The following is a 24,387-nucleotide window of genomic DNA, read 5'->3' as shown; positions in this document are numbered from 1 at the left end:
GTCTGCTCCCCAGAACACCTAAGGCCCCACTGTGTGAGGAAAGGGCTGCATTGCACTGACTCGTGGGATTATCAGTCACGCTGTTCCTGAGGCCTGACTCTTTTTGAAGTACCAGGGAGGAAAGAAATGCCACCAAAGACAAAAAGCATAACCATCAATTTTTAAAAATGCAAATAAATAACTGTTTGACCAAGAAATTCCGCTTCCAGGAAATTGTCCTTCAGATATGGTCACAGGTGTGCTAGGTTATTAGTGATAACATTATCTGCTGTAGCAAAAGAGTACAAACAATCTAAACAGACAGCTAATGGAGGTGCTAGATTAGACTATGTATATACACTGGATTATGACACTGACACAGATAGAAAGAGGACATTCTATATAGACACAAGGTCCGCATTGTTAGCTGAAAGAGGCAGAGTGTGAAACAATGTGCCTAAATGTAGCTCTTTGTGCAAAAGGAGGAGGAGAGGAGGCAGTCCCGCCGAATAACACAAAGGATGCTGGGAGGACACAGGAAAAGTAAGGACAAGGTAGTGAGGCAGGGGAGCCAGGGGAGGGAGACCCAGGACAGGGATGAGCACGGGAAGGAGACTTTTGCTAGTATAATATTTTGCCTCCAAACATTCAACGTTGAAATAATAAGTGGATCATCCAAGGGCGGGCTCACCTGAATGCCAGGCGGGATACTGTAGATAATCCGGATGGTCTTGCAATCCGGATGGCCAGGCAGGGAGTGGGGGATGAGGTGGTATTCCATCTTTCCTGGAGGCTGGGTGCCTGTCTTGACACCATAAATGGTCTTACATGTTGGACACTGTAAACTCCCATCCTAAGGAAACAAATCCCAGTACAGCCAGATTAGGAAACTACTTTGTTCATGACCTTCCCCGAAGCCCCTAAAATACCAGAGACCAAAGTCTCAAGAGACAAAATTCACCCAATGGATGATAGACCTGAAACCCTCTCTAGCTACTTAAGCCACATAGCTTTTCTGTAAAATTCCTGGAAGAAAATGACACACATAGCTGAGATGTATAGAGAGACACCTCTGTCCCTGAAAGGAAGTGCCAACTAGGGCAGAAATATAATCCTCTTTCTCTGGGTTAATGAAAATTAAGTGAGATACATAAAGTGTTTAGCATATGTCACATTTAAATGCTACTAGTGTGCTTATGACATCTGTGGAGAGAGTAATGCTTGGGCCCTATATGGGAAAGGAATAAAAATGACTTTAAGGAAAATGGTTCTTGCAGGGCAGTGGTGGCGCACGCCTTTAATCCCAGCACTCGGAGGCAGAGGCAGGTAGATCTCTATGAGTTCGAGGGTAGCCAGGTCCACAGATCAAGTTCTAGGACAGCCAAGACCGTTAGACAGAGAAACCCTGTCTCAGACCAAAAAAAAAGTTCTTAAAACAGTCATAAATTGACTTTAGCTGGGAAGGACCTGAGATTCCCTTAAGAGAAAAGGGAGTAGAGGGACATCAAGAGTGAAATGCTTGCCCCCAGTGAGGGCTGGAATTCCAGTGAGGCCCCTAGATCTTCCCACCCTCTGCCCTAGACCACACAGCAGGTCATCACAGGTCTGTCCCCCAAGGCTCAGGGATTAGAGGGCTGGCTGCTCACCGATGAGCCTCTGTAGACTGACTGGATACTGAGGACTCAGACCTCATCACTAGATGAAGCTACTGGTAGAGTGATTTGATGGCAGCCAGGAGGTTTGAAAGGCAGGAGGAAACGGAGATGACAATGGGAGGCGGGGACACACACACACACACACAGGGGCTGCAGGATGAACTCAGGGACACACACACACAGAGGCTGCAGGATGAACTCAGGGACACACACACACACACACACACACACACACACACACACAGGGGCTGCAGGATGAACTCACACAGGGCTTTCTTCCATTCATTCACGCCTCATGTGCTTGTGGCCATGGTTTACCTCATCCTAAACCCACAGCAAAGAAGTCTGTCAACCACAGACTATACCTCTGAAATGATGGGCCAAAACTAACTAACTAACTAACTAACTAACTAACTAACTACAAGAACAAAACCACTCTTTCCTTTCCTCTTGTTTTCCCATGTATCTTGTCATAGCCATCAACACTGACTTGAACGTGGGTCACGGAGACACGGTGTAAACGGTTGTGACTTCGCAGCAGGATCTAGTGAAGTGTCACCTGGTAGGGCAGATGATAGCCTGCAAGAGGTCCCAGACAGCAAAGGGAATCTCCCAGCCTCACAGAAAAAGGAGGGGAGTAGGGAAGGAAGCACGCGTGGGCAGCCAGCATGGATGTAGAATGGGGTGCTGCTCAGCTGGGACCAAGGCCCCGGCAGACAGACACCTGCAGTCTTTTGGAAGGAGATGAGACCCCCTCAGAGCTACTTAGGCATGTCTCTATCCAAGCTGGGCTCGTTTTAAGTAACAGCTCATATTCATAGTCACCGCTCTTGAAACCAGGCTCCTGCTTTCTCCACTAGCCTTATTTGCTTTAAGACCTGGGGCGAATGAGTCCATTCTCTCCCATGCTTTTCTTCAATGTGCTTAAGAGAATAAAAATGATTCAAAGCAACACTGAAAGGGAGAACAAAGGACATGTTTGGAGCCCTGCAGACATATACATGGAGTTACTGGGCAGCCTTGAAGAGTCATCCAAAAGGGAACAAATGTGCTAAGACACCCTAAAAATTCCAAATAACCTCTCAAAAGGTGAGACTCTGATAAAAGATTTCAGCCCTGGGCTATGAAAGAGAACTCGGAACCTTTCACCAATGATGAAGGGCATCCGGAAGTCTTAGCCTCTGGGACACCAATGAAGATGTCAAGGTTAGCAATTCAACCTCATGCAAAGATGAAAAGAGGAAATGAGAGTCGTAATAAAAAGGAGATGCCATTTTGAGTAATAACAGCCATAACATCTATGAAGCAGACATTGGTCTGGAGGGATGGCACAGAGGGTAAGCAGCTTGTTTACAAACACTGAGTTGGATCCCTAGAATGCCAGGGGTGGTGGCATCACTTATAACTCTGGTGCTGGAGATACGGAAAAAGGAGGAACCCTGGCACTCAGTGGCCAGCCACCCTAGCCCAATTCGTGAGCAGTGTTCTAGGGGTAACAGCAGAGGTGTCCTCCAGCCTCCTCATGCACAAGCACAAACACACACACACACACACACACACACACACACACACAGGGGGGGGCAGCAGCTACTGTTTCAGCTCACTTTTGAAATGGAAAGTGAAATCTTGAAGAAGTTTAGAGTCATTCATCTCATAAGCCAAGATTTTCATGAAGGTGTGCTTCCTGTCATACCTCCCCAACCCTTCCCCACTACACAGGACACAAGGAGCAGTCCCTAAAATCCAGACATGTTCTTGGGTGAGTAAGAAGTTGAGAGACATCATGGAAATCTCAGACTTGAGCTGTACTCAAACTCACAGGGAACAGGGGTGGACGGGTGGTTCCAGACACACACAAGAATGCAAGTCAATGACTTCATAAAGCTCAGATACTGAAAAGGGAAAATAGTCACTTGGGGAAACACCCAGATTTCTGAAACCAATTATAATGGGGGGCACCCTAGGTCAGTTAATGGAGAGAAGCCTTGTCTCATCCTCAGACAGTTGATGCTGTGGTGGGGATTACCAAGAACTCTGACAACGCCTTTGCAGGGACAATCAAATGAATGAAGAAATTCTCACTATGGGTGCAGCACTGTGGTGACGGCCTCCTTCACCGGTGGGAACCCACTTCACCCAATGGGGTACCATTTCCCTGGGAACCCTCATGCACAAAGCTCACCTCTGCTAGACTACCATACATACCCAAACTAGAGATGAAGGGAAGCTTGACCCAAAGGGAAAACGAAGACAGACTTTGCAATGCGGGGCTAACTAATCCAGAAAACAGCGAAGTTGCAAACAGTGAAAATATTCATTCCTGCTGCCCTGGGGTGAAGGTTAATCCTGATGGCCAACCTGATGGGATTCAGATTTACCATGGAAACATACCTCTGGCTATGACAGTGAGGAGTTTCTAGATTGGGCTGTAGCAACCTAAATGGGAACAGCTCCATTCGATGGGCTAAGTAAAGAGGAGAGAGGGGGCTGAGCACCAGCACCCATCACTCCCTGCCTCCAAACTACAAATGGACACGGATCAGCTCCTTCCAGCTCCTACCGCCAACATGACTTCCTCACCACCACAGGCTGTCTCAAACCGAGCCAGAATAAACCCTGACTTCTTTAAATCGCTTCTGCCAGTAGTTTGTCACGGCAGTTAGTAAAGTGGCAAATATACCTGAAGAACCGGTTCCATGTTCCAGAACATTTCGTGGGAGAACAAGGCCACCTAGGAACGAATGGCTGACCTCCCCCAAACCCAAGACACGAACCTTGTTCCCATTGTTGTACATGGCCATCAGGCAGTAGATGTGGTAGATGTGGCCACACCTGGACAGCTTTCCCACCAAGTCAGGCTTGACTGTAGACTGTGGGCCCTTGTAGCCAGAGGGCGCTGTGAGACGCTCCATACAGATGGTGCAGTCCTGGTAGATGAAGGATAAGAGAGGTATCAACTTTCACCCAGCCAGGGCAGCCAGAGCATGACGGCTCCTGCACGATGGCACGCATCAGGCGAGTGGTTCTCCCCTCTTCTATAAAGTCCACAAATCAGGGGAGCTGTGTTTGGGAGGATTCTAAATAAAGTCTAAATGTGTCTTGCTTTACATAGCAGAGAAATTCCTCAAATAATTCATGTACATGCTAAACATGGACTCCTTGACTATATTATAATCTTGATGTGACACTGCCCTTGCTTGGTGCCTCCCAGGCGCTTGTCAACAGATACCATGACAAGCTCTGCTTATGCAGCATGTCTGTAAAGGTATTGTATTGCAAGTGTATTAGAGGGGGCTTGCATCTAAATACATCTACAACCTATTTCCCAATGCCATCACCTTTGCCATTGTGGTAAGGCAATGCTTTGCTGTGGATACTGTTCCAGGCCTTACAGGGTGTTCAGAAGTTCCTCTGGTTTCTACCCACTAGATGTTAGCAGCACACTCTCTAGTCAATCACCACAACCCAGAGAATGCCCACACAAGGCCACATGTTCCCTCAGGGGTAATCCTTTCAGCTGAGAGTCACTGGTCCATATCAAATCCATTCTAGAGGGAGTTCACATGGCTTGGCACACTGTTTTGCTTAAGCTCAGACAGGCATGGAAGCTAGCTTACAATCATTTAGAATTCTGCTAAATGGGGCAAGCTAAATCGTGACTGCAGCTTGAAACCTTGAACCTTGAAGTGAAGGCATCAGCTAAATCTGCTCTGTGCCAGCCCAGACTTAGAAAGCAGCACCTGCCACACCCTGTAGAACATGGGGACAGAGGACATGAACTTGGTGATGGAAAAAGTGAACCCTGCCCTACACCCCCTGACTCACCTCTTCCGGGGGGTGTCGGACCTTCTGCAGATACTTCTTTAGTACTTCCTCTGGGGTTTTACCTATGGGGACAGGAGAGGCACTATGTCACCAAGACAAAGGAGACATGTTCAACTAGCCTTGCCATCCTAGCTGCTTCAGAGAGGAGAGTGAGAGGCAAGTCCAAAGAGGAAAAGGGCTGCAAGGCAGCTGAGTCAGTAAAGTGCTTGCCTTGCAAGAATGAGGACCTAAGTTTGATCCCCGGAAACCAGATGAAAAAGTCAAGATCTCTGGGGATTTGCTGACAGCCACTCTAACCTAACTGGGAAGCCCCCATGCAAATAAGAAACCCTGTCTCAAAAACAAGGTAGATAGATGTCATCTAAGGAATGATACTGAGGCTGACCTTTGGTCTCCATGTACAGACTTACATGCATGCTTACACACACACACACACACACACACACACACACACACACACACACACGGGTGGGGGGGAATAGGGAGGGGCGGAGGGAGGAAAGGAGGGAGGGAGGGAGGGAGGAAGGGAGGGAGAAAAGGAGGTCAAATTATGTTTGCAATGGTTTAAGGAGCGTGAAAGGGAATAGAGGTTGTCTCAGATCAAAGCGACTTGAAGAAGGATGATGTTCCGATCTGCCTTGACCTCTTCCAGCCCACGCTCTGACATGTCTGCCTACTTCAACAAATCAGCATTTTCACTGATATAAACGGAGTTCCTCTTCTTGATAACCAAAGAGCTTAAGCTTGCCCACATGATCCCTTGAGAAAAGAGAAATGAAAACACTTTGCACCACTCCACAAACACCAATCAGTCGGGGTGCATTCCTTCAACAACTTGTTAAGCCCTATCTCGGCTTTGTAATATGGTGTCACAGTCAAATTATTTTTATAGGAAAGCAGGAAGTTGTGACCCCCAGTTTCAGGACAATCCTTCCTGGCTTCCAGTGGTGCTGTTCCTGCCAGGAGATGCAGTCCAGCCATGGGGAAAGGGTAAGGCTCTGGGAAGCATACTAGGAGTCGCAGGAATTAAGGATCTTCAAGCTCTGGACCCTTGGGAAGTAAGCTAACATGAAGGCAGAGGATAGGTTCCCGTTGGTTTACAAGCAGCCACAGAGTAAAAAAAAAATCATGGAATCTTGGGCTGTTCCCTTGACTTCTCCAAGCTGTTTTCTCACCCACAAAATAAAGATAATTGATAGCACCTACTGCAGTGGGTGCTTTGACGACTAATTAGCTGATGGATGCACAGCCCAAGTGCACTTTGCCAGCTAAGGAGACAGTATGTGCTATTAATAGTGCCAGGAAGGGGGCAGGAGTGTAAACCCCTGCCCCGACCTATTGGCCGAAGAAAAAGCATGTGAGTTCACTGAAGCAGGGAAATTGAAATAGACAGGGAAAGTAGGACAAGGGTTTGAGGAAGTTTAGCAGACAACGGCCAAAAGCTGAGATGCAGGCCCTTTCCTCCCAATGCCCTGCTTCTCTTAAAAGAACTTGGCTTCTATTAGTTGAGAGTTTATTCCCTATTGCCAGGCCCAGGCTAAGTGCTACTTATGCACATCCATTCTGACTAAAAGTTCCTAAGAAGTTTGTAAGACGAAGGCTTGGAAGAAGAAGATCATTTCATAACCAAGAGCAGCCTGCAGGACCATCAGCCACAGAGCCAACCCAGAGCTGCTGGAGTCAGGGAAGGTGCCCTTTCCCCCAGTAGCTGGATTATGGACTGGTACACAGTGATTTACGAAGCAGGGTTCATGGGGTTCAGAGTCTCCAGAGAGACATAAGACAGTGCTTGCTTTCCAGTTGTCATGGGCACATTCCAGGACATACCTGCTGGTCATGGACATTACAAGGGCAAGAAAGCAGACATTGCACCCAACTAGCTAGCGACCAAGTTAGGATCTTGATTCAGTGTCTCTTCTAACATACTGTCTTTGTACAACACTTGCAATCTTGATGTTTCTGCTACTGTTGCTCTGCATGTTTATGTGTGTCCAGGTAGTTCTTTCTGAGCCACACCCAACCCACTTTGGTAGACTCATCAAAGTCTACTAGGGGTCTGGAGAGATGGCTCAGAGGTTAAGAGTACTGACTGCTCTTCCAAAGGTCCTGAGTTCAATTCCCAGCAACCACATGGTGGCTCACAACCATCTGTAATGAGACCTGGTGCCTTCTTCTGGCCAGCAGGCATACATGTAGGCAGAATACTGTATACATAATAAACAAACAAACAAAGTCTACTAATGAGGCCTGCTTCTCAGCCGAGGAAGTGACAGCACAGGGGCTGACCCTGGTGCAGGCAGAGCTGGGGATGTGGGCTGCGGGCCCAGCCTTCCACTCCAGGTACCCAATCAGAAGAAGCCTGTACCTTTCTTGGCCTGTTTTTTGGTGGTCTTGCGGCTTGTGTTAGAGACCCCTGGGATAGACTTTATTTCACTCTTGCTGACAGGGGGTGGGTGGAGGACCAACTTCGGTGGTCTTGTGAGGCACACAGGCAGTCCCGCTGCACTCATGAGGATCCCGGTGATTCCTGGAAGGGGCAGGGCAGGGGTGAGGAAGAGCTGAAGAATGTGCTCCCGAGATTCCCACACTCTCCCTCCCGCTTACCCACTCTCCTCCTCTCCAGCAGACAGTCTTTATAGTTCATGCATTCTCTACAGTTGCATGCTTGAGTGTATGGTTGGATGGAGGCCAGAAAACTGCTTTGTAAGTTCTTCCTCAGAAGCCAACCACCTCGCTTTAAAAAAGATCAATTAAATGTGCTTTTGTTCTAACCCTCACCCTCTTAAACCCCTCTCCCTTTATCAAAAAGTCTTTTGTGAACCGCTAATTTTGACCAGGGACTTGTGTGTGTGACTATTGGAGCTGAAGGCAACAACCCTCCCTCTCTCCTAAATCTATCAGTAAGCACTAGTTCAACAGGGACATGCAGGGCCCTCTGAGATCTCCCCAGTCCATGTCTGATCAATGACAAGTCCATTCTTATGTAGGCCCAGTGTAGGCAGCCACAGCTAATGTAAGATCCTGACTGAACTGTCTGCATTATACTTACAAGGTAGAATTTTACAGTTCTTCTCCCTATCTTCTGCATCTTACATTCTTCTCATCCCTCTTCCATGATGTTCCTTGAACCTTAGAGGGGATGGTCACCTTGTTTTCTGAGTCAAGGTAGCATTGGCCTGGACCTCACTAGGAAACTGGTGGTCAGCAAACTCCAGGAATATGCCCATCTCTGCCTCTCAAGCAGTGGGATTATATGCACACATCACTGTTCCCAAATTGTTTTCTTCCTCTTTTTTTTTTAAGAGGGACTCTGGGGTGGAACTGTTGCCCTCATGCTTCTCTGTCACACACTTCATTATATGGGCTACCTCCCAAGACCCTGGACATGCTGAACTTTTAGCACCACCCCAAGTCTTCTCGCTCAACTCCGCAGATCTCATTTTCTTCAGTTAGCATCCAAATTCTCTCGTTATAAGTAAGTGTTCATTAGCTATTCTGTGACTGATTTTTCAGCCTAAGCAAGTCCAGCCCAGGCTAGTTCTTACCTGCCAAGGCAGGGTTGACAGGGCTGGACCCATTCAAGTTTTTTACAGGCACAGTGGGGACCCTGTGGAAGGAAAGAGCAGATGTTATATGGCTTTGACAAACAGCACAACGAACCAGTGCTTAAACCTACCAAAGTAAGTAGGTTCTTAACACATCAGTGGGAGGTAAGACGCTCAAAACTGAACTCGGATCACAACACCCTCCACTCAGAACCTGACAGTATAGAAGGGTTCCTGGCCCTGCGATGTCTGCCAATACCTCCATCCGAATCTCCTTAGCCTTCGCACATCCTCTTCTCAACCCCTTTTCACTCTCTTTCTTTCTGGTCCTAGCTCCTGCCAGTCATGCTCCTGCCTAAACACCTTTGTAAATGTTTCTTCTACCTAATATATTCTTCTAAGTCACTGGCCATTTCCACCTACTCTCCCCTTAGTGTTGGCTAAAACACAGATCTTTAGCCAAGTTCAGAGTCATAACCCTTCCCCCCCAAATTCATGCACCACAGGAATCTGCATCCCCCCCCCCCCCCCCGAAGCTCTTCAAAGAGTGGAGATGTTGCAATCCCTCCCTGGTCTAGCATTTGGAAACCACTGCTTGAACAGCTGTCACTTCTTGTCCCACAAACTTATAAACACAAGCAGAATCTCCTCCTCTCCCTGTCCTCCCCAGCTCTGGAGAGGAGCCCACACAGCTGCCTGGGAAAGGCTAGGCCGCCCACAGCGAAACCACTGACAGAGAAAATACAGGACACATAGAGATGGGACTTGTGCCATTCCAGGCTTCTGCCACCCAGGCTTCCACAGCTGGTTTGGAGAAGCCAGTGGGGCTGGTGATAGATGCCTCTGGTATCCAGGCAGCCTGAGAATCCAGATGGGGTAGGGCTGTGCTGGGAAGTCAATAGGAAGGAATCAATATTTATTTATTTGTCTATTTGAAAAGAACTTCTTGAACCCACTTTGGGACAACTATGCTGAACGTTGGGGGTACAGCTGTGAACATGACACCAATGGCTCTTCCTCTATGGGCTATAAGTCACAGAATTCAGATCTGGCTAGGGGCAACGGTAAGTGCCCACAACAGATAAACACAGTCAGTCCTCCAACAATCTATTTAAGAGGTACTACTGTCAATCTCACTACATAGGTAACAGAGTTGGGTACACACAGGTTAGGACAACTAGACCAAGATTGCAACTAAGAGTCAGACACACATTATCTGGCTCCGGAGTCCTTCCAAAGTGCCGCCCATGATGCCAAGCTCTCCACTGCCCCATGCTGTGATGAGCAAAGCCACCATTAGGACAGAAAAGAGGCCCCACAGCCGGGTCTCTCTGTCCCACACAGGCCCCGGATGGAAAGGCTCCTCCAGTGCCTCTCCATGAAGACAGAAGCAGTGGAACTCATAAAAGCACATTATGTCTATATATCTGGCCAAACCAAGAAGCTACTTTTCTTTCTGAACTGCTCCCTGAATAATGCAAGACCGGATGTGGAAAGGGAAAAGATGTCTTTAAATAAGTCACTAGACCAAGGAAAAAGGAACAGACTTGTAAATGGCTAAACACTGAAAGTAATATGCAAACAATAGGCCACCTGCTTGAGCCTCAGTAGTCTGGGGTCAGAATGTCTCCTCGTGGCAATTTCCCATCAAACTATTTGAGAGGAAGGTGACTCAGAAGCCCTGGACCCCCTCCAGGGCAGATTCACCTTCAAGACTCTACCTGAAAAGGCTTGAAGAGCGGGTCTACTGTGCTGTTTCCTGGCTGCCCACCGGAAGGGCATGCGCAGCACAGCCCTGCACCTGCCCTCTTTCACCATTTCCATGGCTCCCACCTCAGCTGATAAAATACTGTGATCTGAGTGACAAAGGCCACCTTTGTTCCCACAAACTGGACTGGCAGGTTTCCACACGCTATCTGGTCAACCAGGAAATACTCCAATCCTCAGAGCAGCCCACAAGCTGTGGAGTGGGGGGGGTCTAAAGAGATATAAGGGGACATCTGCTTGTGGAACCCCTGAACACCCAGGAAAACTGGGATCAACTGTGTGTCAGGAAGGGGACAGACAATCTGGTCCCTAGTCTGTGGGCAGCAGTGGAGCTCAGTGCAGACGGGGGCTGTGTTTTACCAAACACCAAACACGGAGGGAGAAACAGAAAGTGACTGTAGCATCTGTACTCAGCCTGCTCTGCCTGTGGCGATGCTGGCTAGCTTCTGGGTATTCTGGATCACATCTGCCCGCCTTTACTCCAGCTGTAAACAAGACCTGATAAATGCCTGCTCCCTTGGGGACCCTGTGAGGTTTTAGGATCTAGGTCAGGGAGTTGGTAAACAGTGATGCTTTGTGCAAATTTGGGCAACTGTTTACACTTTTATCTTCCAGTTGTCAAAGGACTTCATTTCTGCCACTTCCTGCTTTAACAATCCAGTTTTCTCACATTCTTGAGCACACGGTATCAGGTATAAAGGGCAGAGTTGAAAGTCCTGCAGTACTGAGGATTGTGAGCAGGCAACACCTGCCTACCCTTCCCCCAAGGTTCCAGGTTAAAATAAAAACCCCAGAAAACCTGTCTTCTGCCTGCAGGGCCTCAGCTATTTGAGTCTGAGCCCCTCCTTCTAGGAAACAGCAGTGCAATAACAGGCCTGCTTCTCACGTCCTCCAGGCAACTCAGCCAAAGCCCTTGGACTTCGTCATGTGCTGGCCAATCAGAAGGCAGCCCTTCCCCCATCCTCTCAGGCTGTTACTGGTTACAGGAGGGTCCACGTTTTTTATTTCCATTGATAAAATAAAAACCGAGGAAAGAGAGGACCTAACACAGCAATGGGAGGGCAGCCTGAATGGGGGTGGGTGGGGTATCCCCGCAGGCCCCGTGGTGAGAAAGCTAGTGTTTTCCAAGTTTTTCACCAACCAGGAAACCTCATGAAGGACAATGGCCGTGTCTCTAAGGCAACCAACAAGCACGCCTAGCTGGAGGTACAGAAACCTGGACTCTGGGGGGAGATGGGTGATCACTGCCCTGCATAGGCCTCCACACCCCTTTTAAGAACCTCCTGCTTGTGTCTCTGAATAATTCACGGCATCTTTTGTTCCCTGCCAAGACTTTCATCCCACATTGCCTGCCCTCCCTGATCTCCCCACCCCCACCCCCTCCCTGTGGGAAAGTGTTGCTTGAAGAGGTCATGGGCAGACAGGATGGGGGCTGGCTGCGTAACGACAGAAGGCTGATGGCAACGCCAGACAAAGGGGGCGACACACGCTCATTAGTGGCCAAGGGAAGCTGGAAAAGAAGATGGCAGCGGGGCGTGGGAGGTGGAGAAAGGTGAGAAGAGAGGGCTAGAAGACAGAGGTGGGAGGGCGCCCCCTGTCAGGAAGACCGAGCAAAAGCAGCTCATTTCCATAGCCTTTGAAAGTGCCCCGCCAGACCCACCCCTCTGTCTAGCTTGGGAGAGGAAAAAAGGGAAGGAATGAAGCCTGCTAACTTCCTCAGACTCAAGGCAGGTCAAGGGGCATCTGTCTCCATGATGGCATGGGGTCACTGGGGCATTTATCAAGGGGGACAGAAATGAGGTGGAAATTGGATCAGTTCAGCTTTGACTTCAGCAACAACACAAGCGTATACCCTTTAGATGTATCATCACCATCATCATCATCGTCATCTGCGGCTAACACCCACTGGCCTCTGGGCAACCCTTGGGACAACCCTGGACCTGAAGTACTATTATAAAGTCACTCGACAGCTAAGAATACGGAAGTCAGAGGATGCAAAACCTACTCCAAGTGGCACAGTAAGGAACTTGGGTTCAAGTCCAGCAACCAGGGGCTCACATGTGCTTCCTCCTGTGTGCCAACAATCACCCCGGAAATCTGCTAGAGCATCTAGCCCTCTGCTGCAATCCAAGATAGAGGAGCAGCAGGATCCAGGCACCTCTGTCCCATACGTCACCATGGAGGGAGTCATGAGCACCCCAGGCCTCTGACTAGCAGTGTAAGCTGCCTTCACATCACTGAGGCTATAGCCAACACAATGATGGAACAGTGGACAAAATCTCGTGTTCCAGCTTCTCTGCAGCATAGGAACCGGGTGACCCTCCGAGGAAAGATAGATCTTAGCAAAGTGCCCATACCTAAAATACATCAGTGAGAGAAGTGACACAGTATGGACAGGCACATCTGCGACTTGCCAAGGAGTCACCTCTATCCATGGAGGTCTTCACAATGACCTCAGGAGCAGGTACGAACTTGGGATCGTCTTTGACACACAAGGACACCGACCGGCCCTTGCAAAGATCCAAGGGCTTACACAAGTGAGAGGCAGTAGAGGCTGCTCCAGCCTAGGGCTCTCTGCCCCAGCTGTGTGTCCTTCATTTCCCTTCCCTGTGCTAAGTCTGCCCTGTGCTAAGATGTTTGGACACCCAGCTGAGCATCTATGGCACTGCCTCAGGGCAGCCTGGATTTTCAGTGTCGGGACCCATTCCAGCTCTAAAGCCATCTCAACCGTCTGGGGCACAGGGCAGGAGCAGGGCCAGACCTCTGGGAACTAAAGGAGGGCAGTTGGCTGTGATGGGCTGACAGGAAGCTGGGATGCAGGCGAAGACTGCTGTGGGCACTGCAGGAACTGGGCACTTCCATTTGGTGGATGAGGGGTATCAAGAGCATCAGAAATACTAATGGTACCTCCAACAGTACCAGCGTGTCATAAGAATGCTGAGACAGGGCAGGGAAGAAGCAATCCTTGCTTGGCACCTACTGTATGCCTGTGCTGATGAAAATGCCGGGTAGGGAAGGGCAGCTGCAAGGACAGACTCCTGTACTGTATCTGATTTCCTTCATCTGTGAAATGGGGTAATGTCTGCAGAGTCATTACAAAGATTAGAGAAATCACTAAACCAGAACGCAGTGGGAGTTCAACTAATGCTGACTAAGCCTTCCTAGCATAGCCATCTATACCCCTCACTGGGACTGTAATACACGTTATGTCTGCAGTGTTTACTAATGATGAAGTCACAGCCTCACGTGTGGGTCCTGCCTCACACCGCTTGGCAACTAAGAGGCAAAGCCTCACTTATAACCAGACCTCTTGGTGCCCTACTGTGACATCCCTCCTTGTCCACACCCTGCTGGCTTCCATCTGCCAGGGCGGCTCAGCCTAAGACTAGGTTTGCCTGTTTTAGCCAGCCCCTCTTGCTGTTTGATTCAGTGGTGAGTCCCATGCTATCTCTGAGGTGGGTAATGGCTCTTTCGCAGCCATGGGAACACCTACCCCGAGGCAATCAGCACCCGGGACTGGGCAATGGCCAGTCGCTGCAGGTTGGACCGATTCAAAGTGGCCAGAGCCACCCTTCCAGTCTTCCTGTTGCTTCCTTGTGGGCTGGTGGGGGAGCCTACGGTTGCCCCAGCTGGTGTATTAGAGACTTGTCTGCGGATCACCTGGGATGGGGCAGTCTTCCCTGGGCCCCGGATGGTGCCTGCAGAGTCTAGTGGCTTTGCCCCAGGGCCGGGTGGTGGGGGCAGCTTGCCCACTCCAGAGGGAGCCATGTTCTTGCGTGTTCCTGGAGGCTGAAGGGGCCCAGTGCGCCCATGGACCACAGCAGCCTTGACACTCATCACCAAAACACATTGTGGACAGGAACAGGGCGGTGCAGGGGGGGAGGTGGTTGTTCCAGGACTGACTGGCCAGGACTGAGCCTTAGGCATACTGCTGGTGACCATGGGGTAGATGAGGTCTAGTCGGCGGCGGATGCGGCGTTGGCGCTGGGTCTGCCTGTTGATCTGACCCATGGTGTTGAAGTCAATGATGTAGCTGAAGCCGATGGAAGTGAGGTCAATCCAGGGGTGCTGCTTCTCATAGGCATGCTGGATGGTGATGCCCACTTCCATGTCATAGGGTGTCCAGGAACCATGGTCATTCTCCCACTCCCACACCACACCCTTCCCAGGCGCCGAGGACGGGTCGTAGTAGTTTCGGCGGACTGGACGTAGAGTCCCTGTCAAAGTAACACAGATGAGGGTCAGAGTTAGGAGAACAGCACTGATTTGTATTAGATTCACAGGTAAACGTTGACAGCAGTCCTACTGTGTGGTGAGCCCTGTGCTGTCTAGGAAGGTTCTGAATAAGACTCAGTTTTGAATAAGACACATTCAGGAGTCTACAAGCAATGCAGAGTAGAAGCAGATGAAGCCACTTGGAGGGCAGAGGAAGCACTGCCAAGCAGCAGAACGCAGCTCCAGACTCCGGATTCAGGTATAGTAATTTGCAGACAAATCACTTCACTCTCCAGCTAATACAGAATATCTCAGTCAATTCTTGTTCACAAAAAGAGGGTAACTCCTCTCTGGGAGTTTTCGTAAAAAAAAAAACCAAACAACTCTAAAGGTGACTATGTAGTTAATGCATATGAATTCACATACGCCAGGATTTCTCCAGTAACTCTCACTGGGGAGAGAAATGCCCTCATGCAGGGAAGTGCTCATATGCTATCTTTGTCCCTCTGAGTAGCCCCACCCTCAGGACTATGGAGGAAAAGAACCATGAAAGTCCAGAAGGCAGGAGGACAACTTTGCTTCCATGTAAAAGGCCAGGGGTTGTGGCAATGATGCTGAGGGGAGAACTGGGACGCTGAGATGACTCAGTGGGTAAGGGGACTTGATTCTAAACCCAATGACCTGGATCTGGTCCCCGGGACTCACACGGTGGAAAGGAAAACCAACTCCCACAAGTTCCCACTGATCTCCACACACATGCCATGGCTCAACCCATCCCCTACCCTTCCAAACCAAATAAATGTAAAGACATTAAGACGAAAATGTGTTATTGGGAGATAGGGCATCATCTTGAGAGAACTCTCACCCAATTCCCAGCATTAAGTCTTTTATCAGTAATAATAACAACATTTATTTCATAATTATGTAAGGGTTTCTTCCAAGAAACTCAACCCTTGTAAAGATAGCATCTTCTTCATTTTCATAGTCTCCCTGTGGGTTTGGAAGGGCCAGGATGATAACAAGATAATGGGACAGCATGGATGACCCAGAGGACACACAAGAGAACTGCCCTACAGAATGGCTGCCTCTTTTTCCTCTACCCACCCTAAGCCCAAATTCTGCCTCCAACCAGGGCTCATTTCATGGCATCAACATCAAGGCTCAAGGCTGAAGAGGACTCTGAGATGCTGAGGTCCCTGCATCTGCCAGTTTAAGCTCTATCTGAGGAAGTGGTGGGAAAAGGTTCCCCTTGCCTGGCCTCTGACCCACCCCCTCCCCCAGCCCAGAGGGAGACACCATGACTGGGACAGAATCCCATTCAAGGGGGAAAGAAAGGAACAATAGTTATTCAGGCCTTTGCCAGGGTCATAACCTACTCCCCATCCCATCTCAAGCCCCTTAATAACCCAAAACATCAACATTCAGAGGCACAAGGGAGAAGCAGAACAACTCTCCATTCAGTGCCAGGACCTCTGTTGGGGGCCCTGGGGTATCAGGATGGAGGGGGAGTTCCCGGGCTAGCCTCCATTTCCTTCCTCAGCAAACAGGTCAGCTTTCTGGGGAACAAAGCACAGGGCCCATGGAGAAGGCTCCATCCCTTCCTGCTGTGGAAGGAGCCTTCTCTCCTCATCCCTTAGGTCTGTGCAGAGGTATAACAGGTGTATCTGAAGATTAAATGAAATACAGAACTACAAACAGGAACCTGTCACACAGCAAGTGCTCAATGAAATGGTGATCATTATTGTAGTTCACCCTTGAGATGCTATAGGGAAGTGCAGTTTAGAGGACTCTCTCTCTCTCTCTCTCTCTCTCTCTCTCTCTCTCTCTCTGTGTGTGTGTGTGTGTGTGTGTGTGTGTGTGTGTGTGTGTGTGTGTAGGGGAGAAATGGGAGAAGAGAGAAAATAAGAAATTACCCTGGCCTATGTGCTTGGTTACTCACAGGAACCCATTCTATACAACTTTCATGGCAATCCTATAAAACACCTTCTACAGATAAGAAAACTAAGTTCAGAGAGTTTAATGACACCTTTGGAACTTCTAGGGAACAGGGACAATGTACTTGATTGGTACTTACAAATGCACTTGAAAAACACTTTTGTTTGCTTGAGCAATTGATTTTTAGACAATAAAGTTATCAATCCTGGAACAGTTTGAACATTGTCTCTGAACTCTCCAGGCCATGCCGTGGCTCCATTCACCCGTTCCTAGTTTATCTCCCTCTGTCCTTTGCATTTTCCACTATTTCTGTCAAGCACAGAATCTCTTAATTCTCATGCATTCCATTGTGGCTCCCCAACTGTACCACAACCTTTCCACTTACAGCCTCTTGTCATTTTCACCTACTGAAATTCTCTCTTTCAGTTCACCTACTTCTTGAAATGTTCTAGTCCCAGCCCCACCCCTCAGGAAGTTTTAGGTGCAGAACTGGACTGATTGTTTTCAGATGTCTAAGCTTACCCTCCTTGTAGGTGCTGAGTGGGGGTAGGGACATAGCTGTGTGGCTCTTTGTATTCTACTTCCTAATGCAATGTCTGGCAGTTATAAAAGCACCATAAACTGTGCCATGATTGATTGAACTCTGGCTACTATCATATTTACTCATTGACTGCATATTGCTCAGCATCCCATTAGTTGCTATGGGGAATGCAAAACTCAAGCATTCCTTAAGCAGAGTACAGACTCAAAAGGAGTTAGAAGGCAAATGTGTGAGTGGTTGTTTATGATGCAAAATGAGCCAAAAGGACACCAAGGAAACACAAGTCACTAGGGAAAAATGACTGGACCCCTTCCAGGCTTAAATCTTCCCAGATTTTTTTTTCTTCCGCCAAGAGCAAAATCCCCTGCTTCACCAATCTCTACAGCTCCTTCCCGCACACACTCTGCATGCATTTCTTTCACACTGCCTTCAAGTCTTTTCCATTGCTATTCTCTGACTCTGGGACTCTTCACCATGATAGGTCCTCCCTCCTAATCACTCGGCAAGTTCTTTGTTGGCTCTTTCGGGTTAAATTGAACTCATTTCACCCTATGGAAATTTTTTGTGACCACATCAAATGCTGTTCCCACTTTTTAACAGTACTAATCTCAACATGCAGTTTGCACATTTATCTATGTAGCTAGTTGGATGCAGACCTGCTGCCCTCCCTAGATCATCAATCTGGTGACAGCAAGCATAAAAGTGTTTGCCCTAGTTTTGTTCCACAGGCTTGACATTTATTGAGCCTAAGGGGCTCAATAAAATGTGATTAATAACTGAAGTGATGATGGTTTGCAGAACATTAGAAGAACTAGATAACAAATGACATAAGGTTTGAAAGAAAAAGAGAATTGCAATAGCCGAATGGAAAGAAAGGGTATCACTTCAAGGGACAACCACATGAACATATGGGGTGGAGAAAACCTCAGAACTACTGGGAAAATCTAAGGCACAGAGGACCAAGCTAGAAACGGTATGGAAAGTCTAGAACATCAAGCTATGATGGGCTTTGTTGGGGGGTAAGAAGAGCTAGTGGGGAGTTTTAGTATAAGTGACAAGACCAAAACTGCTCTCTCAGTGAGTTCAGAGTGGGTGGGCAGGTGTTAGGGAAAGCAGAAAGAGAGGTGGGGAGATCCTATGGAGAGGACTGGGAAGGACCTGAGCATGGGCAGCTGCATGCTCTGGAAATGAGGTTTCAAGGCCGCTTGTTCTCAACCCCGACGAGCCCAGCAATGACCTCAAAGCCCAAGAGCCTTGGTCTGGGAATATGGTTCTCTTCATGCTCATTAAAATTTCAACCAATGGGCGATGTATTCTGTATTCCTGGACACATCAGCCACTTGGGCTCTGAGTAAGAGGAGTCAAACAACCCTGAGGCTGACCTCAAGGATACTGCAAAATGGTAGCAAACAGAGGAATGTAAAGACAAGCTCATTTTTTCCAGAGAGACTTGACGAATTTAGTTCAGCCCAACAGGGTAGTCATCAAAAATATACAACCTCAGAACCAAAAATTTGGGATAATAGAGAAAGTGAGATTTTACTCCTGGAGTCTGCTCTATTTGGAATGTCCTAGCCCTGGACTTTTCTAGAATCAGGACCATGGATTAGATGGTGTGAAGAACTTCCATCTTATCCTACAGTATGATGTCCCAGGGAGAAGGTTCCCAATACAGTAGGCATAGCAGATGTTCACAAACCAAAGAGGAAGGAAGAGAAGGAAAAAATGACTTTCTCTCAGCTACCCAGACACCAGCATCCAATAGCATTGAAGATGTTTTGTCTCTTGAGAACTAGGAGACAGCTCCAGGCATGGGTTGATGTCTCTGACATGTGACCCACGCCTGTGTTTTTTACAGTCTACACTGTCAAACACTCAGCTTCTCTTATCAGCACCTCACCCTCACTGTAGACGTTCCATTCGAGTGAATTCTTGGATGTTCTATTATCAATATGCCCCCCATACCTGCCACTGCACATGTAACCAATCCACAGTGTCCACAAATGAGGAAGCAGACATGGGACATGCCACTGAACTCAGCTCTGTCACTGACAAAGTAACTTGAACTCTTGAGCAAGTTAAGCTCTTTCACGTTGGTCCTTTTTCTATAAAACAGGAATAATTAGTCTTCATATAATCCTTGTAAAGATTAAACAAGACGCCTGTGCAAGTTGCTTGGCATGTCACAGACACATCTCCTCTATACTATAGCATCCACGTGGTAATCATGCCTACCTCCTCCACTCCTGTGCCCACACTAGGTAGTAAGCAACAGGAGAGATTTCGTCAAATCTTATCCCCCCCATTCCACTGGACCCTTCTCATTGCACTAAAGATGGAAAGAGACAGGCTAGTACTCAAAGCTTTGAGCTGCAAATACTTCTCTCTTGCGTCCATCTACTTTCATCGGCATGGCTGTTGGTGCAGCGGGTTTGGGCCATGCATCTGCAGATGCCTATACTGGAAGAAAGGGACTCTGAAGGCTTCTCTTCAATCTACAAAGGCAAAGGCCTGAGTAGTTATGGGAAAGCCTCACTGCAAAAGAGAAGGGAAATGACAGTAGAGGACTTAGAGGACTTTGGATGGAGAGGACTTCACCAAGGTTTCCTGACGGTCCCGAACCCCCTCTCTCCAGGCTAAATGCCTAGAGAAAAGTATCCTAGAATGCAAATCAGTTCCTATCTGCAAAAGTCTGGGGAAGGAGAACCCGGGGCAAACAGAAACAGGCAGATGGGTGTCTGCAACCTCCCAGCCATCTCCCTGGAGACAGTCTGGATGCAGTCAAGAGCTCTGAGAGACCAAGCTCACTAAGTATCCAGGCATACAACTCTGAAAAGAGAAAGCTCTCAGGTCAAATGCCTATAAAACAAGACAACCAAAGAGAGAGGAATTGCCTCTAGGCAGGGAACTTCCAGCTAGTCTGTCTTCTTAGGGATTTTTTGTTGTTGTTGTTCGCAGCTTTACAGTGTGGCTTGGGGACAGTGAGTAATTTAATTAAACACTGCTAGGGCTTGGCTGAGGTTGCCTGGGAGCCAGTGGCTTAAAGTTCCTACTATGTCATAGTCTCATCAGTGGTCTATATTGAGAGAACCAAGTTCTTATGTGGACCAAGAAGGGAGCAGAAGGGGGTCAGAGCTGACATGAAGGATTCTAATTTGTACGGACAAGGTCCCTGGCAGGGCCAGCCTTTCTAGGAAATCAGCCTTATGTATGCCTTTAGCATCCCAGCCTAGCACTTGGCATGGAGATGAGAGGTGCCTAGGAAAGCGCTCCTGATGCAGGAGAGAGCAGATGAAGCCAAAGCAGTGTGGATGTGAGACACAGGGGGCATCTTTAAAAGGGTGCACACTGGAGGAGCTGGTGCATATCTGTAATCATTCCCAGCATTTGGGAGGACACACGGGGCATCTTTAAAAGGGTGCACACTGGAGGAGCTGGTGCATATCTGTAATCATTCCCAGCATTTGGGAGGCTAAGGCAGGTGGCTGGCTACTCTGCGGCCAGCCTGAAGTAACTACCTAGATCATATTTTTAAGAGAGGTGCAGAGGCAGAAGGAACCGCTCAGTGGCAGAGTCCTGACGAGGATCACGGCTAGTTCTCAGACACAGACATAAAACAGGAGAAGTTCCAACGCTGAGTGACCTGCTATAACCACTAGGCTATAGGTACTGCCCAGAGAAGAGCCATCAGCAGCCAGATCCTGGGAAGGAGATACTGTTATTTATTCCAGGTTTTCTAGAACTTCACTTTTGGCAAGAATGCCATCTAGGTCATGGCTGTTCCTAGTTCTATGGTCATCTTAAATAGTCCCAAATACAGATTAAGCCTCTGACTTCCTAACAGTGGGGCAGAGGATGGGGCTTGCCTGTTACTAGAATGCCTCTCTATACGCTGCACAGACTCGGTCTGAAATAGAAGAGCTAAACTTGCTGTTTTATTTTGAGCAGGCCTGGAACTCCCTGTCAGGTGGTCTGCTGATTCCACCTCCACGGCTCAGCTGCTTCCTCCACACGCCCCACACGCCCTCCATCTGAGGCCCCCACATGCCCTCCATCTGAGGCCCCCACATGCCCTCCATCTGAGGCCCCACTCCACGCCTTACTTCCCCATCCTTGCTTTCTCCACAAAGGCTCAAGCCCGCCAGATGCTAAAACTTCTGGAATCTTTCTTTTTTTTTTCCCAGAAAGTTTTCCTCCATTAGCCAGGGTCACAGAGTTCTTGGCAAAGAGGCTGTTCGGAGTTATGACTACAGATTACAAGAGGGAGGAACTATACTTCTTTCCCATGACAATTGCAATTAGCACAGGATGTGAGAGGGTTTTCCTAGGAAGTTCAGGGGACCTGTTCAGCAGCTGTTCCCCAGCCACAGGGCCCTCCTCCTCATATCCTCCTCTCCCTCCCCACCACACCTGCTTCTCCAGGCTCTGCAGTTACACCCTTGGGGAAGGCCAGCCAGAATTCCAGAAATGACCCCAATTAAAAAGATTACCCTCTGGGGACTGAAACTTGTCCCAGGTCATTAGTTAAACTTAACCACACTAGACCCAGAGAAGAGAGCAACTGTGATTTCCTCCTCCCTCCAGTGGCCCCCAACTCTAACCTCTGTAGTTCCATTCCTGGCTAAAGGGCACACCGCTGGGAGAGCTGTGGTGGTCTTGCTGGCAACTTGGTTTTTATGTAAAGACAAGAGTTTAGTGTCTTGGGAGGCCAGAGTGGCCCTTGTGTGGTGCTGTAATAAAAAACCTGGGGACAGTTTCTTCTTAGCCTTCCGCCTACTCCCTCCCTCCTCCTCTAAGGACAAAGGGAGCAGCTTCCCTGCCTGCATTCCAGAGCCCAGTCCTTCCCCTGTCTCCCCATCTGCTCTGGCCTGTTGCTCCAGTGATTGGAGTCTACACGCAGAGGCATCTGCGGATGCCACCACATCCAGGATGTCCCAACCCTGGAAGCCCTGGCTCCACCTCTCTCTTCTTAGTTATGTTGCAGTTAGAGCCAGGGGACCCCTCTGCCTCCCCAAGTCTCACACCCAGGAGTAGACGTTGGGAAAGCTGGCTCCATAGAGGAGAGCCAGAGACAGTAAGGTTAAAAGGGGGACATGTGGTAGCCCCAAGTGTGCCTGGGACAAAGCAGGGTCAGTCAAGGTGTGAGCAGCCAAGGGGCTCCAGCAATGTCTTGCATGCTGCTAAGCATCGCTTGGAGGGCTGCAAAGCCCTGGAATTCCTGCACAAAGAGTCACTAGGGGTTGAAAGAGGGCTTAAAGGGGTCTCCTGCTGCTAGGCTGTAGCTGGGTTTGCATAATCAAGACACTTTAAACTACTTGGAAGGACATGTATTTGGAGGTGGTCATGGGATCCTGAGGGGATCTAAGGAAGGAAGCACCTGTCCTTAACCCCGATCGCGGACACCAGTAAGACAAACTGCCCACAACCCACGACCACGAGGCGGTAGCTCCCGGGATAGAAAGGGATGTGGGCGGCTCACCCGTGTCTTGACGGAACTGGTTCATGGATTGCAGGTCGATGATGTAGGGCGCCAGCCGGCTGTCCACCTGGCCCAGTACCACGCTGCCCCCGGCGCGGGGACCCGCGCGCACCACCGCCTCGATGTGGTGGCTGACGGCCGGGCTGTAGGGACGCCAGCGGCCGTGCTCGTTCAGCCATTCCCACACCACCACGGCCGAGGCCAGGAGCATGGCGAGCCCGGGGCTGTGGCGCAGCGCTGCCCGCCTCCCGGGCCCGGCCTCCTGCGCTTCCTCCGGCGCCGCCGCCTCCGGGCCTGGACCGCGCCCCCCGCCCCGCGCCCGGCCGCCGCGGGCAGCCTCAGCTGCAGCCCATGGGGGAGTCCGCAGCCGCGCAGGCACCAGGACGTGGACCCCGGGGCCGCCCGCCTCGGACCGCGAAGCGCCGGGCTCCGCCGCTGCTGCCGCTGCTGCTCCGAAGGGTCCAGCGGCTTCATGCAAAGGCCCGGCCCTGCGCACTCGCCGCCCCGCCTGGCAAAGCCACCCGGGGGCGAGCGGCCCGCCCGAGCGACGCTGCAGCCGCCTCGCACCAGTTGCGCCTCGGGCTCCGCGGGCGTCCGCGTGGATCGCACCGCACGGTCACGCCCTCCGCCCTCTCTCCATACTGAGCGCAGCGACCGCGGCTGCACAGCTCCCCCTCCCTGCGGCTCCGCTCAGTGGCTTCCAGAAGGAGTCGCCCCTCCCAGACAGTGCACCAGGACGAGCTCGCGCCCGCGGACGCTTCCCTAGTCCCCCGGTGCCGACAGCATGGGCGCCATCCCGACCCCAGCGGCCACGGCCGGGCCTTAACTTCGGAGTCTCTTAAAAAATGGAACTGCCTGTCTGTCTGTCTGTCTGTCTGTCTGTCTGTCTGTCTGTCTCTCTTCAGCGCAGCGCCGGCTGGGTCCGCGGCGCGAGCTCCGAGGCTCACATTTTCCTCTGGCTTGCGCACGCACGGACACACTCACACTCGCGCACACACTAACACACACACACACACACGCGCACGAACAACCCCACGCCCGCCCTCCTCGTTCGGCCCGCTATTACCTCATCCTCGCCTGCATCCTTCATTAGCTGTCTGTCAAGGATGCAGAAGCCACGCCCACTGGCCGCTCGCACCAAGAGCTCTAGAGTTTCCCCGCCCCCTGGTGGTCGCAAATCTCTTGTGCAGGTCAAAGGGCACACACTAGTGTCCACCAGTACCAAAGAATGTGTTTATACTGCATATGTAGAGAGCGGGCCGTTTCTATATGATTAGAACTAGAAGGCTCATCCTGCTGTACTTCTGTGAATAAAACCATGAGACGGCAGAATAAACAAGCTAGACTAGCTTATTTTCATCATGAATCAATCTTGAGTGCATTCTGACTTAAGGGGATTGAAGTCTGGAGTGCATATTATTGCAGGGCATGGTACCTCACACTTGT

The 24,387-nt window shown here is 49.7% G+C and overlaps 1 protein-coding gene across 3 annotated transcripts in view; it reads right to left on the bottom strand.

Moving 5' to 3' along the window:
• Dtx4 (deltex E3 ubiquitin ligase 4) overlaps window positions 1-24,062 on the bottom strand; it is a 34,606-nt gene extending 10,544 nt beyond the window's left edge. For 2 of the 3 annotated variants that reach the window (XR_005877728.1, XM_040747025.1), the window contains exons 1-7: window positions 22,942-23,956; window positions 14,265-14,988; window positions 9,005-9,066; window positions 7,825-7,986; window positions 5,460-5,521; window positions 4,409-4,561; window positions 671-832 (exon numbers count right to left, since the gene is read on the bottom strand). Coding sequence is in view for 2 of the 3 variants with exons in the window: in XM_040747025.1 (XP_040602959.1) it covers window positions 671-832; window positions 4,409-4,561; window positions 5,460-5,521; window positions 7,825-7,986; window positions 9,005-9,066; window positions 14,265-14,988; window positions 22,942-23,152 (1,536 nt within the window). In the remaining variant the exon portion in view is untranslated. Of the gene's footprint in view, window positions 1-670; window positions 833-4,408; window positions 4,562-5,459; window positions 5,522-7,824; window positions 7,987-9,004; window positions 9,067-14,264; window positions 14,989-22,941; window positions 23,957-24,007 lie in introns of those variants that run through there. The other variant, XM_005063803.4, reaches the window with a different exon arrangement.
• Window positions 24,063-24,387: the final 325 nt, after the last annotated feature.

The sequence above is a fragment of the Mesocricetus auratus genome, unplaced genomic scaffold, assembly GCF_017639785.1.
Source record: "Mesocricetus auratus isolate SY011 unplaced genomic scaffold, BCM_Maur_2.0 Super-Scaffold_4256, whole genome shotgun sequence".
NCBI lineage: Eukaryota > Metazoa > Chordata > Mammalia > Rodentia > Cricetidae > Mesocricetus > Mesocricetus auratus.
This window is presented reverse-complemented; position numbering and strand designations above follow the sequence as displayed.